Source organism: Littorina saxatilis, linkage group LG3 (assembly GCF_037325665.1).
Source record: "Littorina saxatilis isolate snail1 linkage group LG3, US_GU_Lsax_2.0, whole genome shotgun sequence".
NCBI lineage: Eukaryota > Metazoa > Mollusca > Gastropoda > Littorinimorpha > Littorinidae > Littorina > Littorina saxatilis.
The window spans coordinates 57,754,754-57,770,367 of NC_090247.1; the positions used below are offsets into that span (position 1 = coordinate 57,754,754).

General features: G+C 43.0%; 1 protein-coding gene across 1 annotated transcript in view; it reads right to left on the reverse strand.

Moving 5' to 3' along the window:
* Positions 1-14,576, reverse strand: part of LOC138962773 (inhibitor of Bruton tyrosine kinase-like) — a 33,265-nt gene extending 18,689 nt beyond the window's left edge. The window contains exons 1-13 of the mRNA XM_070334722.1: positions 14,444-14,576; positions 12,298-13,190; positions 11,737-11,833; positions 11,156-11,280; positions 9,542-9,652; positions 8,809-8,894; positions 8,115-8,211; positions 7,182-7,299; positions 5,991-6,162; positions 2,626-2,749; positions 1,996-2,194; positions 718-877; positions 318-423 (exon numbers count right to left, since the gene is read on the reverse strand). Coding sequence (XP_070190823.1) covers positions 318-423; positions 718-877; positions 1,996-2,194; positions 2,626-2,749; positions 5,991-6,162; positions 7,182-7,299; positions 8,115-8,211; positions 8,809-8,894; positions 9,542-9,652; positions 11,156-11,280; positions 11,737-11,833; positions 12,298-12,621 — 1,719 coding nt within the window. The 5' untranslated portion in view covers positions 12,622-13,190; positions 14,444-14,576. The remainder of the gene's footprint in view (positions 1-317; positions 424-717; positions 878-1,995; positions 2,195-2,625; positions 2,750-5,990; positions 6,163-7,181; positions 7,300-8,114; positions 8,212-8,808; positions 8,895-9,541; positions 9,653-11,155; positions 11,281-11,736; positions 11,834-12,297; positions 13,191-14,443) is intronic.
* Positions 14,577-15,614: the final 1,038 nt, after the last annotated feature.

The following is a 15,614-nucleotide window of genomic DNA, read 5'->3' on the forward strand; positions in this document are numbered from 1 at the left end:
AAGCATTAGGGAATAATAAGAATATTTGAGCGCCGTGTAATTGTGTGAAATGTTTAATTTGAATGTCCATTGCATTTTGTAAAGCGCCATGAGACTGCTGTTTGGTGGTGAAAAGCGCTATAGAATAATGTTTCATCATTATAATTTTAATTATTATGGTATAAGTTAAATACTTTTTTAGAAACAAAGCTGCCATCTTAAATAAAAAATATATACTGCTTCATAAAAAGTTCACAAATACTCAAGATTTTTTCCCCAGTCACAGCTGCAACACTTCCCGATGTTTGTCTTGGTGCGATTTTAACCTCTCTACTGACCTGCACAACACAGTCGTGGATGGCGTCGTAGAGATCAGCTTCCTCCATCAGCTGCTGGTACTCTGTGTGAATCAGGGACTCTGACACTGTGGGAACATCTGTCAACCTGGAATACAACAAAGGAATAAAGCATTACCAGGGATTGAAATGGAACAAGATGAAAAATGAGGAAATTTTGACAAGTGGACTATCCACGTGGCTAAGCACAGTAAAGACGTCCTCTCAAGGGTCCATGGCCTAACCCATCCCCACCTCCTCCTCCCTTTCAACAGAAACATTTAGAAACAAAAAAATGTACAAAAGCAAATTGCCTTACCACTAAAAACAAATGAATACATGTGACCTTAAGCTTTGAGAAGTCGGGTTTTTTTTCATTAAGCAGCAACAAAAACGATCTTACCATCCATTTGGCAAGGCTTGCATAATGGCAAAGTTGCGGCCCTTGACGTCACAGGCCAACCCACTGGCTCGGTGAATCGCCGGTAAACGCCTCAGTGAAATTTCCTCCACTTCATCTTTCAGCATCAGGTCTATCAGCGATATTTTGCCAAACTCTGCCTCTGTAACAAACACAATTAAAAACATGACAGAGGGGTTCTGAACATGCACACAAAGGAGCTTCTTCGTCTTCTTCTTCTGCTTTCATGGGCTGAAATTCCCACAAGTTTTACGGGTATGACCATTTTCACCCTGCCATTTAGGCAACTATGCGAACTCTGACATGGATTACAGGATCTCTTATAAAATAATTTTCTCAGACGTTTTTTCATAGTGTCACTAAATTTACTTCCACCTTACCAATCTCTCCCTCTCTCTTAAAGAGATCTTAAAATAAAAGTACCACAATATCCCAACAAAATTGTTAAAAATCTACCGTACTTTCCGGGTGACAAGGCGCTTCGTTATCTAAGACGCACCCCCTTCTTTTTAAAAAAATTTGTAATCCAGTCACCCATTGGACGCAGGGGGCCGATAGGGCGCACCAAAATTGAAAAAGTATACCGTTAGTCGAAGAATGAAAATAAGCCGGCGAGATCAAAGCCAGGTTCATTGTTTATAGACACGACCTTCTTCCCAGGGGTCAATGACCCAGTTTTTGCCATGAGAGGTGGTTCCTGTCATATCTGAGAGAGGAAACACTTCCTGCTTCGGGGTCAGTGACCGGTCAGTGACCGAGTTTAACAGAGTCGAACTCTGTGTGTGCGGCGAGATCAAAGACATTGTGATAGCTGGGTGGCCTTGTTTATAGACACGACCTTCTTCCCAGGGGTCAATGACCCAGTTTTTGCCATGAGAGGTGGTTCCCCTGTCATATATCTGAGAGAGGAAATACTTCCTGCACCGGGTCAGTGACCGGTCAGTGACCGAGTTTAACAGAGTGGAAATAATTATGTGTGCTCTGTGTGTGCGGCCAGATCAAAGGCAGGCATTGTGATAGCTGGGTGGCTTGAGAGCTCGAGGAAACTTGGCCAGGGCAGTACCTAGTAGCTGAAACATGCATTATCACAAGTTGGTACTCAGGCGGTCTCTTTGATTTTTTTCGTATTTCATACACGGATTAGACGCTTCGTTATACAAGACGCAGGGGTCGAACTCGAGGAAAAAAGTCGCGCCTTATGACCCGGAAAGTACGGTACTCAACAGCAACACACCAATAAAAACCAATGTAGTTAGTTACCTTTGTTGTTATCTTTTCCAGCGTCTTTGCTGATGTGAGCCAATTTCTTTCCAGACGGGTAGCCGGTGAAAGCCTCCCCCTGGTCAGTCACCAGCAGGAGACCGGCTGTGTTGACCGCTATGTCGGTGACCGTTACCTGGCGACGTATGGCAAAGTGGCATCGCTTCAGGCTAGGACTGCCACTCCGCCACATAAACACCTGTGAACAATGTCACACCATATTACAAGTGAGCACCACTTTCTTAATACTGCTTATCGAACATGAAGGAGTTTCTGGTTCCTGATCAATTGAATTTTTGTTCTTATATTGTCGTGAAAAAACACATCAGAAAAATGATTAAACGTTATTTTCATATTTGGCCATCCCCTGAAAGCGGCGTATGGCTGCCTGAATGGCGGGGTAAAAACGGTCATACACGTAAAAACCCACTCATGCAAAAGTATGAGTGAACGTGGGAGTTTCAGCCCATGGACGAAAAAGAAGAATAATATTTGGCCACACTGCAACATTTGACACAAATTGAGACAGTCATTGTTCGAATCAAATGAAACGGTACTCTGTATGACAAGCCATGGCTTATTTCAAAACATGATCAAATAGTTATGTCATATACAAGAAACTTCTCTCACCTTGCCAGCGCTGTTCAGCATCACGACCTTTACCTCAAAACCTCCCTTCTCTCTCAGGACGTCAAGGTCAGAGTTGTGGTCAAGGTTACCACCACACAGACACAGCTTCTCTATGTCCAGCCACCTGACCAAAAAAGTGCAAATAATTAAATATATATGCATTTTTCATTTTCCTACAATTTCAGCACTAAATAGGGGGGAAAAAACAATAGGAAAGCAAAACACAGACTGACAATATGCAGAGCAGTGAAAACAGCAAATAACAAGGTGCATAACCATGAGTCCATAACCTTGAGTCTTGTCTCTCTAGAGTTCTTCTTCTTCTTCTTCTTCGGCGTTCCAGGATTTTTGGCCTCAGGTCAGACTTCAAGTTTTGTAGCTTGAATAAAGCTAGTGGTCAGGATCAGGGAGTCTTTGGTGCCCCAGAGTTGCTCCTGCAGTGTGGCACCTTGTGGCCAGTGATCTGTTCTGGCTTCCTGGTGGAGCGGGCAGGTCTGCAGGATGTGCTCCGGGGTCTGTGGGCCTGTTTCGCACGGGCAGTTCGGTGTGTGCGACAGACCAAGGCGGTGCATGTGGGCACGCAGTCGACAGTGTCCAGTCCGTAGGCGGAAGAGGATGGTCTGCTGATGGCGCTGTAAGTTGGGCATATGATCATCAGATGGCAGGCTGTGTTGGGCATTCCAGGTGGTTCTCTCTAGAGTTCAAAGCTTCCGTTTGAATGATATTGTGTGTCTGTTTCAGCTTGTTTGTTCTTGTTTTCTTGGTCCTCCTCTTCAACAGAACGGGACTAGGAAGAAACCCGACCGTGACAAAATTCTGCTCTTGTAATATCTAACTTTTTTAACTTTTTCGCGAAACGCCGCCAGAATACTGGCGTTGACTGATCATGCCGTTGTCAGCACGCCGCCAGAATCCGTGCGTTAGGTGCGTGAGTCACTTCGCCACACACCGCCATAATAGTGGCGTTGGAAGTTAAAAATACCACGCTGGGGATTTTCCATACGAAAACCCACGTGATAGGTTCAGAGGTCGGCTGCATTATCATACGCGACAAATAACTCCCAGAACAGTTGATTTCATTGGTTAGTTTGGATACTACAGGTCATTGACGGCACCAACCCATGCCTTTGTTTCATATTTAGGATTCCAAAATGTCGCGAGTTGTCAGTGTTGTTGCGAAGCGAAGCGGCGTGCGGAAGGCAGGCAGTGTGTGCATCAAACAGTGTTGTTGTGATGGATGGATAAGTGAGTGATGAGGGTGAATGAGTTAGCCAAATCAAGAGCTCGAGGTGTCAATGCTACTTTGGCCAAAACCCAATGCAAGCGGACGGACGCGATTCTGGTTCCGGGAATGTGCTGTGGCGCTTTGTGTTGAGCCGTGCTTCGAAGTGTGGCACACAAAGAAGGATGTTCTCCGTGCATAAACCGAGTTCTAAACAAGTCATTTGTACAAAAACTGTAAATACTGTGACAGCAAGTGTTTCTTTTCTTCTATGGATAAAACCCAACGCAATGGGACGCGATTCTGGTGCCTGGAATGTGGTGTGGCGTTTTGCGTTGAGCTGTGCTTCCAAGTGTGGCACTGTAAATACTGTGACAGCAAGTGTTTCTTTTCTTCTACATGGATATATTCATCATAGTCATCACCCAGTCATCACATTGTCTCATTCAGGTTAGTAAATTCTTTTTTGAGTATTCACTAAATTCCTTTTTGAGTATTCACTAACATTTTGTGCATATTTTCAAACATGTCTGTAGTATTTATGTGGTGCCTCTGGACTTTTTTTTATTTAAATTGTTGACATTTTCAATAGCATACCACACAAACACAACAAGCCTTTTGACAAATACAAAGTACATTTCTGAAACAATGAAAGATCTTTCTTTAATTGTGTGCAAAAAGTAAGTCTCCACATGTACTAGTTTTTTTACAATATTTATTTCAAAATACAGTGGAGTCCGGGTACAACGAATCTCAAGGGAGATACATTTTAGTTCGTTATATCAGTAATTCGCTGTAGAGTTTTCAACCCTAAATGGCCTCAAGACAAGTTTTCCCACTCACCTTCAAATGATCGTCCCATCGATCTTTCCTTGGAGAGTACAATCTCTGCATGCTTCATAATATAATCCATAGAGAGGCATAGTTCAAATGTTCACTTTACTGTAATTTTAGAAGTAAAATTTAAAAAGTCGTGTAAAAGCATGTACGGTATTTTCCGGGTCATAAGGCGGGACGTATCAAAATAGAAAAAAATCAAAGAGACCGCCTGAGTACCAGTCAAACAACTTGTGATAATGCATGTTTCAGCTGAAACATCAAAGAGACCGCCCCATAGATTAAACTGTCACTGACCCCGTGCAGGAAGTGTTTCCTCTCACATATGACAGGGGAACCACCTCTCATAGCTAAAACTGGGTCATTGACCCCTGGGAAGAAGGTCAGTGTCTATAAAAAAACGCTCGCGCTGGACCCGAGTACTCTTCAGACATTCACACACACACACACACACACACACACTCTCTCTCTCTCTCTCTCTCTCTCTCCCTCCCTCCCTCCCTCCCTCCCTCTCTCTCTCTTTCTTTCTTACACACACACACACACAAACACACACACCACACACACACGAGTACAGACTCATGCACGCGCACACACACACACAAACACACACACACACACAAACAGTAACACTAACACATGAACACAAAATGAACACACACACACACACACCGCGCGAGAGAAAAAGACTACAGGGAGGCATTGACGTCAAAGACTTTCGACCGTGACGTAATTACGTCACTATTCTTGGTTTACGGTACCATTCCGCGGCTTTGCTACGAGTATGCCATAGTCTTGGTTGGCCGAGACCTTGCACCGTTCGTTGTAGCCTTGTGACTTTTAGAGACAAAACTGCTCTGGGGGGATGAAAACGTGTTTGTTATAAGAGGGGTTCGTTATGCAAATGAGTTCAAAAGGTTCGTTGTAGCCCGAAAGTAACAAGTAAGAAATAGAAGGCTGTCTGCCGGGAAATCAATGGCAGTTCGTTAAAAGCGGGATTTCGTTATACCCAGGTTCGTTATAGCTGGACTCCACTGTACAATATTTTTTTCAAAATTTCCCAATTTTGGTTGTCAGCAGGCTATTTATATGCTTTGGCTCAGGCGTTCTGAGTGTATAGTCATGTCATAGGGTGGACGTGTTGAATGAGTTAACTTTTGAGTTTTCTTTTTCTGACTGTTCTCAAACAACACACACACAATCGTGTGCAAATTAATAGAAAATAAAAAAAGAAACACACACACACACACACACAAAAGCGATCAAAACAAAACATCTACCCACAAAATGTGGAACAGAACCCTACCTTGCGCCAATCTTACGACAGGTGTACTCATGCAACAGAAAGATGTCGCCACGAGCGGTGAAGCAGACGATGGCAGCATCAGAGCTCGCGACCTTTGTGATGACGATGTCCTTGTGCTGTAGATAGGTCACCATGCGTAGCTGGCTCTGGTACTGCTCCCCTTTGGGATGACCTGGGTGAGAAATACAGTCAAACCTGTCTGTAAAGACCATCCAAGGGACCGACCGCAAGTGGTATATATTTTAACAAATCTCGGAAGAAAGTCTCTGCTGACTTTCAATTGTTTCTTTCACAATTTCTGATGTTTTATATATATATATACCGTACTTTCCGGGTCATAAGGCGCGACTTTTTTCCTCGAGTTCGACCCCTGCGTCTTGTATAACAAAGCGCCTAATCCGTGTATGAAATACGAAAAAAATCAAAGAGACCGCCTGAGTACCAGTCAAACAACTTGTGATAATGCATGTTTCAGCTACTAGGTACTGCCCTGGCCAAGTTTCCTCGAGCTCTCAAGCCACCCAGCTATCACAATGGACCTGCCTTTGATCTCGCCGCACACACAGAGCACACATATTTCCACTCTGTTAAACTCGGTCATTGACCGGTCACTGACAGATATGACAGGGGAACCACCTCTCATGGCAAAAACTGGGTCATTTCCACTCTGTATTCTTCCTTTGATGTGCGGCTTATTTTCATTCTTCGACCGTTTGTTACCGGTATACTTTTTCAATTTTGGTGCGCCCTATCGGCCCCCTGCGCCCAATGGGTGACTGGATTACAATTTTTGTTAAAAAGAAGGGGGTGCGCCTTATGCGCTGTAGCGCCTTGTCACCCGGAAAGTACGGTATACAACTGTCGAGCCTGCATATCTGCAGATGTGCACCTTGAAGATTTTTGTCAGTTTTACCCAGTTCTTTCTTTCCCTTTTTATTTTTTTTTTTCTTTCCTTTTATTAAATTTTGTTTAAGCAGAAGGACAACAGAAGGGATGCAAAGATACATAACCAGTTCTAACCTACATTCCCTTTTTACGCTGGCAACAAAACCACCTCACCCAGTTCCATTTTCAAACTGTTTGTCCTTCCATGGCATTGTACATGTTTGTTACAACCTGCACCAAAAACTGTACTTTGTCACTGGAAGAAGAAGACAAAACTGAAGTGGAAAGAAAACAAGTAGAACTGACCGATCTGACCAGCATTGAGTCCACAGGTGTAGAGCCCGTCAGCCGTGCAGACCACAGAGTGGAAGCGTCCAGCAAACACTCCAAGGATAGGTTTTCCCTTTAACAGCTTCAAGTTCATCTGGAACAAAAATATGTCTCTTTATTTCATTGCTTATCATGGGTTTCTAAACTGACCAGGGCTCTGTCTCTCTGTTTCCCTTCCTTTTATGATTTGATTGGCTCACGTAAGTGTAGCCTATGCGATCGTAACTTTGTCTGTCTGTGCGTGCGTGTGTGTGTGCGTGTGCGTGTGTGCGTGCGTGTGTATGTCTGTGGTAGAAACTTTAACATTTCGTCATTTGAAGACGTCACATTATGACGTAAGAGGGTTAGACGTCACACGAAGCAATTACTGAAAGTCTCGGTCATTGTTATATTGAGCGGGCCAAGACTAGTTGGCAGTCGTGTCCCTGTAAGTAGGCTACATGCAGACAGACAGATCTAGATCTAGTGTCTAGCTTTCTTGCATAGTGTCACCTATGCTTACTGTGTGTGTGTGTGTGTGTGTGTGTGTGTGTGTGTGTGTGTGTGTATGTGTGACGAAGTGATTGAGTTTGTGTTACTGTTTGTCGATTTCTTACGTGAGCCTTGAAGGCTTCGCCTCTTGTTTTCATATCATTTACCTTTTTATTGAACTTAGTTATATTTACTGATGCTCTGGTTTGTCTTTGTCTTTTCTTGCTTTTAACTGGCCAGAGAGAGACAGGTTTTTCAAAAGTTCCAAAACGCGCTGTTGAAATGAGCATACAACAATGTACATTGTATTTCATAAGAGAAATGTACTGCCCACAATGAAAATGTTCAGCATTCTTTTCAAAACCGTAGCATGAACTAGATACTTGCTGGCGCATTTGGCCCATAATTATAATCATTCAGAAAAGGGTGGGCACCAACCTTGGTAGGCACTAGACTCTTGTTGGTGCCTTTGTCCCCAGTAGTAACCAGTCCCAGCTGGCCACAGTCGTTCAGACCACAGCCATACACAGTGTTCCTGTAGGTATAAGAATAAGAATAAGAATAAGAATACTTTATTATCTCATAGAGAAATTCAGGCGTGGTACATAACAATACTACAGACAGGACATTGTTTTTACATAAGACATATAGCACTATATAACAGGGCAGGTTATAAACACACCTCCCACATACCTATGACATTGAAATCATGAAAATGCTTTAAAAAAAATCCCGAATGCATGCCCCCTCTCCCAAACTATGTTTTAAGAATGTCATGCAAAATCATGAACCTAGTGAAATCTTGGGATCTCAAGAATGAACCCTGGGACTTGAAAAATGCTGAAAAGGCACACAAGCATGTAATGTACAAATTGGGGACAACGACCAAAATGTATTGTCCAGGTAAAGGCATACATCTACTTTTTGCACTTTCTTCATCTCTGACAAATGTAAGTCAAACTGGAAAAATGTTAAAAATTTAAAAAAAAAAAATTTTTAAAAAGGGTGACCACATCCGAAATGGTGAGCCAAATCTTGTACACAAGAAGGACTGTACCTATAACGTTTAATTATGTATAATATGAAAAATAACTTTCATCAGATTTAAGGAACAAGGATCATCCATACTAACTTGTCTGTGAGGAACAAGGTGTGGTCCCTGGCAGCAGCCACTTGCACACATTCCTCGTTCTGCAGGGTTTCCACGAGTCTTGGGGTCTGGCACACAAAATGACCGACTGAACAAAATGTACATGCATTTGTAACACCCGACACCAAAATAAACTCTTCATCAAAATCCATACCCTTTATAAACTAACTCTATTAAGGTACAGAGGAACCCCTTTTTCAGACCCCTCTTTTATACAAATGTTTTAATTGAAGTCACTTTTTTCTTAGATTTTCTGCTCATAACCTCTGTAAATTTGTTTGTTTGTTTGTTTGCTTAACGCCCAGCCGACCACGAAGGGCCATATCAGGGCGGTGCTGCTTTGACATATAACGTGCGCCACACACAAGACAGAAGTCGCAGCACAGGCTTCATGTCTCACCCAGTCACATTATTCTGACACCGGACCAACCAGTCCTAGCACTAACCCCGGTCACGCCAGATGCCAGGCGGAGCAGCCACTAGATTGCCAATTGTAAAGTCTTAGGTATGACCCGGCCGGGGTTCGAACCCACGACCTCCCGATCACAGGGCGGACGCCTTACCACTAGGCCAACCGTGCCGGTCCCTCTGTAAATGTGCCCCCATTTTAAGACTCCCTCTATTCTAACATCTGATTTTCTCAGATTCAGGTGGGTGTCAAAATGGGCCTTCCACTGTATTTTATTTTTTAATTGGATCTGGAAACAATACTTACCACATGGGCGAGTTCATCGCCGTGTCCAAGCCTGCCCCCCTGTCCATGGCCACAGGTGTACACTTGACCGCCGTGAGTAAGGAACACTGTGTGGTACTTGCACATCACAATCTGTAAACATACAGGCACAAATTTTGTATGGACCAGGGGTAGCACGGACAAAGTGCAGGGAAGGCCGAATCTCACAAATTTAATTCCCAAGCCTTGCGAGTTCAATAAAGTCACTAGCCCGTAAAAAACGTCACAAACACAGTACATACCACACAAATAAATTATAACACAATGTTTGCATGAATAACTGTCACATTTATTTAGACACACCCGAGAACAGACTACATTCAATTCAGTAGGGGGGCGACTATCCTCAACCCGGCGGGTCCCCAGGTGGCAGATAGGGGAACGGCCCCCAGATATGGGGGCCAGCTGCGAATATAGAATAAGCAGTCCCGGACCAACTAGCGGTGTCTCTACCAGGACGAGGTGGGTTGGCAGATGGCACTGACTACCCTATAAATGCCCTACGTGTCCGATGACGGTTACACCATGCGAGTAAGAGCCGCATTAAAAGCTCTAGCCCCGGGGTGGGACCCCCGGTAAGAAATCCCCCATGTGTTCCCAGGGTTAGGTTTTTGAGCCAGGAACTAAGGGCGGGGTAACCCCGAAAGTAACCTAAGGGCTGAAGTCGGAGGATCTGGGCCAACAGGCACACCTTAACCAACCACAGATCCACGCAAAAACGCAAAATGAAATGTCGACAGTCCGAAATGCACGCGATGGTGCTCACAGCACGTTTCGCCCTGCAGTCCGGACTGACGATCTAACAGCGAACGACAAGAAGAAGATTTAGACACACAAAGTTATAGCCTTGAAATGATCAACAAATGAGATCAAGTTGCCAATCAGCATAGTGCTATCCATTGTCTAATTATTTTTTTCTTTAAATTCTACATGCATGTGTTTGTACTTTTCTATCCCCCGATTCCCCGAGACTTTTGCTCTGAGCTTTGGAACTTTATCGTGTCCACATAAGAATTGACACTGGGAAACAAATCCTTTGCCAAACCCAGGTTGAAACCTATGCCAACATCGTTCAACTGGTTACAAAGCCAGCACTCTACCAACTAAGCTACAGATGACACATATCACCATACACTATCACTCGCAGCCCAACCCAAGTTTAAACCCAAGCCAGCAATGTCTAACTGGTTACGAAGCCAGCGCGCCACCAACTTAGCTAGCGATGTCACACATCACCATACACCATCACTGCCAACCTCAAGTTTAATACTCAGGCCAAAATCAACCAACTGGTTACGAAGCCAGCACACTAACTACAGACTACACACTTCACCATACACCATCACTGCCCAACCCAAGTTTAAACCCAGGCCAACAAGGACCAACTGATTACAAAGCCAGCAGACTGCATGGGTAGGACTGAAAAATGTCATGAATCCTAAACCGAAAAAAAAAAGAAAAAAAAAGGCCAATATTGAATCCGGATTTCCGGCATATACCGGAAGAATCCCACCCGTGGGACTGCCGACTGAACTACAGACCACACACATCAGCCCTGTACTCAAAAGCAACAACCTAAAACTAACAGCTGGTTACCTGCTTGACAGACACACCTAGACGCCTTAGTGTGTCCACAGCTTCAGGAACTGTTCTGCGCTGTTCACTGGCATGGCCCAGGGTCAAGTTGGAATTGTCTCCCCAGGAAAACACTTCATTCTGATCTGTTGGTAACAAGCGCAGCAACAACTATCTTAAACACACGCACTGCCTATCGGAAAATGTTTGCTGAGAGTGAGACTAAGAAAAACTTGACCTAGAACTAGTGAAAATGTCATGTAACTAAGTAAAGCTAACAGTAACAGTGAATCATAAGTAATGCCTGCATGGTCAATGAGATTTGAAAGATTCAGAGTTTTACAGATATTAGTGTATCAATAACAATTAACATTGTGTAATATTATCATACTCAACTTCAATCCAAGTATTATTATAACTATTAACTCTGTATTGTACATTTATCAAACAAATTATCACATGTCTCCAACAACCCCATTTGCCAAGTGGAATGTTGTTACATTCCAATATTTATTTCTGTTGCTGTTGTTTTTTAGTTGTCTAAGTACATCCACTTACCTTTCAGATACAACACAGTGAAACTCTGTGGAACACTTTCTTACCTTTCACTCCAAAGCTGATATGTTTGGGTCGATCTTTCACCAACAAATCAAGGGGTCCAAGTCCTTCATGATCTCGACAGTACAAGTCATTGTTACACTGAAACATGCACAAAAAAGGTGTCAAAAATCAAATTTTCTCTGACACAATTGCATTTATTCCAAGAAAAAAGCTACAAAATGTTCCCGCTTCCAAAGTATACATTTTTATTTATTTATTTTTTTTTTTTGGAATAAAAACAACCAAGACATTCTTAATCTATGCAATTTGAAAATGTCAGCCCCAAACCCTTAAACAACCATTTTCACCTCAAGTACTAAGACTGTACAGAAAATAAGCTTGTCCTTCACAGTCAAAAGTTGTTAGTGTTATGGTTAATACTGAATAAAAAACATGTACTGTAAGTGTAACTCCATCCAAGGATTCCCAACCACTGTCAAACAGTCAAAAGCTTTCAATTTTAATTCAAAAAGAACAAATACTTTCTTTTGACTTTTGCTAGTACCTTGAACCATGCATTCTGAACAGTTTCACTCCATGAAAGATATATTCCAACAACAAACCTGCACCAGCAGCCTGGCCGTTGCCAGCTGGCCATAAAACAGAGCTCTGTGCAGTGCCGTCCACCCAGACTCTTTGTCTTTCTGCGATGGATCCTGGTGTCTTTCTGTCACCAGCCATTCAACCATGTCCAGCTTTCCGCATGATGCAGCGACGTGCAGAGCTGATCGCCCAGCCGTGTCATTGTGTTGCGCCCAGGTGTGACACAGTCTAGAGTAGGCCTGCAGGTCTAGCAAGGAGCCTTTGGTGACGACAGAATTCACCTCCAGGTTGTGAAGTTTGGAGCGGCATTTTGGGCCGCACTCCGGTTGGAAGGTCACAGGCATGGTTTGATGTTGCAGTCATTCAGCCACACTTTCACCACAATGATGATCTTCTTACCACTGTATGTAAACTTGCTCACTTTGATATATATATTCTTCAACAAACATAAACTTGCTCAGTATCAATGTCTTTTTCACCAGCTGTAACCTCAGTCAACCTCTGATCAATGCCTTCTTCTTTAAAATCAAACTTGCTCATCCAGTGGCGTCTTTATCTCCAGATGTAAACTTTTCAGTCAATGATGTCTTTTCCACACGATGTTAACTGGTTTTCTCAGATGTAAAAACTTTCTCCGAATTCTCTGTTGTCAAGCATTTAAGTGAGGTTATCCCCAGAACATGTAAACCTTCAGGACTTCAGCCTTTTACTCAAGTTCAACACTGTTGATACTGTACTCAGACTTTGCACAACAACCAGAAAGAACAACAACACATCCAACTACATGTATACTGGGCAATATTCTCCAACTCCAGTCTCCAAGTCCAAGCCGCTTCCCCCCTCCTCAGATGGACGCCCCTACTGGGCTCCCATGGTGTCCATTGCTCAGCACGCCATAATTGGAAGAGGCAACCTGCAAAGAAAAGCAAGCTCGACCATTCAGTTTGCAGTTAACTGTCACAATTATCACAAATCTGTCAGTGTATGTCTGTGTTTTGGTGTGTGTGTGTATACATGTATGTGTTTGTGTGTATGTGTGTGTACATGTGTGTGTGTGTGTGTTTGAATCCTGTGTAACAGTACTAAATGAAACTTGAAAGACACTGATCTCATTCTCACTCATTCATAAAACCTGTTCCTGCATGGTTATTAATATTAGCATGCAAAGTTTAACTGTTGATCAACTGTGAATTTCATCAGTATGATGTCACAAAAAGATAACACTCATTCGCAAAGCCGTCAATGCACTTCTAAGTTCTGGATTATATCGATAAGCTGAAGATTACAGATAAGATTCATAACAGTGATAGGCTAGTGTTGGGACTTGAAATGAACTCCAACATGTATTTAAAATTGAATAGATAAAGGGGCGGGGATGTAGCTCAGTCGGTAGCGTGCTGGATTTGTATTCAGTTGGCCGCTGTCAGCGTGAGTTCGTCCCCACGTTCGGCGAGAGATTTATTTCTCAGAGTCAACTTTGTGTGCAGACTCTCCTCGGTGTCCGAACACCCCCGTGTGTACACGCAAGCACAAGACCAAGTGCGCCCGAAAAAGATCCTGTAATCCATGTCAGAGTTCGGTGAGTTATAGAAACACGAAAATACCCAGCATGCTTCCTCCGAAAACGGCGTATGGCTGCCTAAATGGCGGGGTAAAAAACCGGTCATACACGTAAAATTCCACTTGTGCAAAAAACACGAGTGTACGTGGGAGTTTCAGCCCACGAACGCAGAAGAATAGATAAAGGAACGTAACTGGTATGAACAGGAGACAAACTCTGAAACTTGCAATAAATTAGATAAGAACCTCAGACACAACTTTAGTGACAAAAATTCTGAAAAAGATCTCTGAATTGATTTAATACCAAATTATACATTCAGTGCATGCAGTCATGCCTCGTGGCTTGAACTTGAACGATCATACACACAAAAAAAGAGCATTACATCTCTCAAAATACGCGTTTATTCTGATTACCACACACAAATATTCCCTGAACAACTGTTCTATATCTGTATTGTGCAGTTTGATCTGTACTGTAAAAACAAAAACTTCGTCCGGTCACCTGCCTACCCGGCAACTAGTGTTGCAGAAGTGAAAGAGCACCAACACTGATGCGGTGATGTAATTTGACGAACAAAAACGATGCCAAAAACCTGAAATACTGACCACGATTACAGGGTTTCGCTGACAGAAGAGGCGATCACAGAAGAGGCAGACAAAGTTAAAATGACACCCATAATATCGATTACACCAGCCGCTGACATAGCTTTCATTTCGTACTTTTCTATTAAAACTTTCGTCGTAGACATACTCTCCAAGCGACTTATTCAGTACTTTCATTTATGTAATTAAATCAATCTTTTTGCTGCGTCATTAGTAAAACAATATAATACTAATTTAATTTCAAGGATTTTTTAAAACAACCTAACATCTTAGAAAATCAATTAGCACATTTTTTTCATTTGATATTTAGAGATTAATGAACCGGAACGGGAAGATCTTGTTGCAGACGACAGAAAGCAAGGTGCGCGTCGCGACAAGTGCGATAAGCTTTAGACGAGGAAAGAGTTGATCTGGAAATAAACATTCAAAACTGAACAACATAAAAGCTCAGTATCTAAAACAATATCTAAGTGTCTTTATATCCAGCTTTCCCACCTGTTACATTTATTTACAAGCCACTTTCTTTTCCGTAGAGTGCGATTTCAAAACGAGGCTGACAATCAGGGTTGTCACTTCTGCAGATTTGGGGTGCCACATTTCATTCAAATTCCAATATATTTAAAGACTATGAGCTCGATTGACGTTTTTTTCCCAAAAGTCGAGATTAACGCACTAAGAGTATAATTATTTATTTTCATGACACATAAAAAATCAACAAACACTTTATAATAACAATTGCCAACAGTTTCTCTCGCTGGGAGTTGTGGCGTGCTCCTGTAATCCAGCTACTTGGAGGCTTGATTTGGGAACGATTTGAGGGCGGGGGCCCTGCCAGCAGGCGTGCCATGTCGATCGGGTGTCCGCACTAAGCCCGGCATCAATATGGGCCCTTGGGGGGAGCCCCGGGGGTCCAGGTTGACTAAGGAGAGACGAACCGGCCCAGGGTGGAAACACAGCAGGCAAAAGTCTCCGTGTCGCGCAGTAGTGGGATCGCGCCCGTGAATGGGCGTCTGTTGGCAGCCCGTCCGATATAGTCGGACCACATTTCTTTTATATTTATTTTCTTTCTTTTCTGTTTTCAACCTCAAAAGACTGATCAATGATCATTTCTGTATTTTTATGGGGTTGGTTTTTTCTTTATTCATGAACTTCATCACTCATTGTCACTAGTACA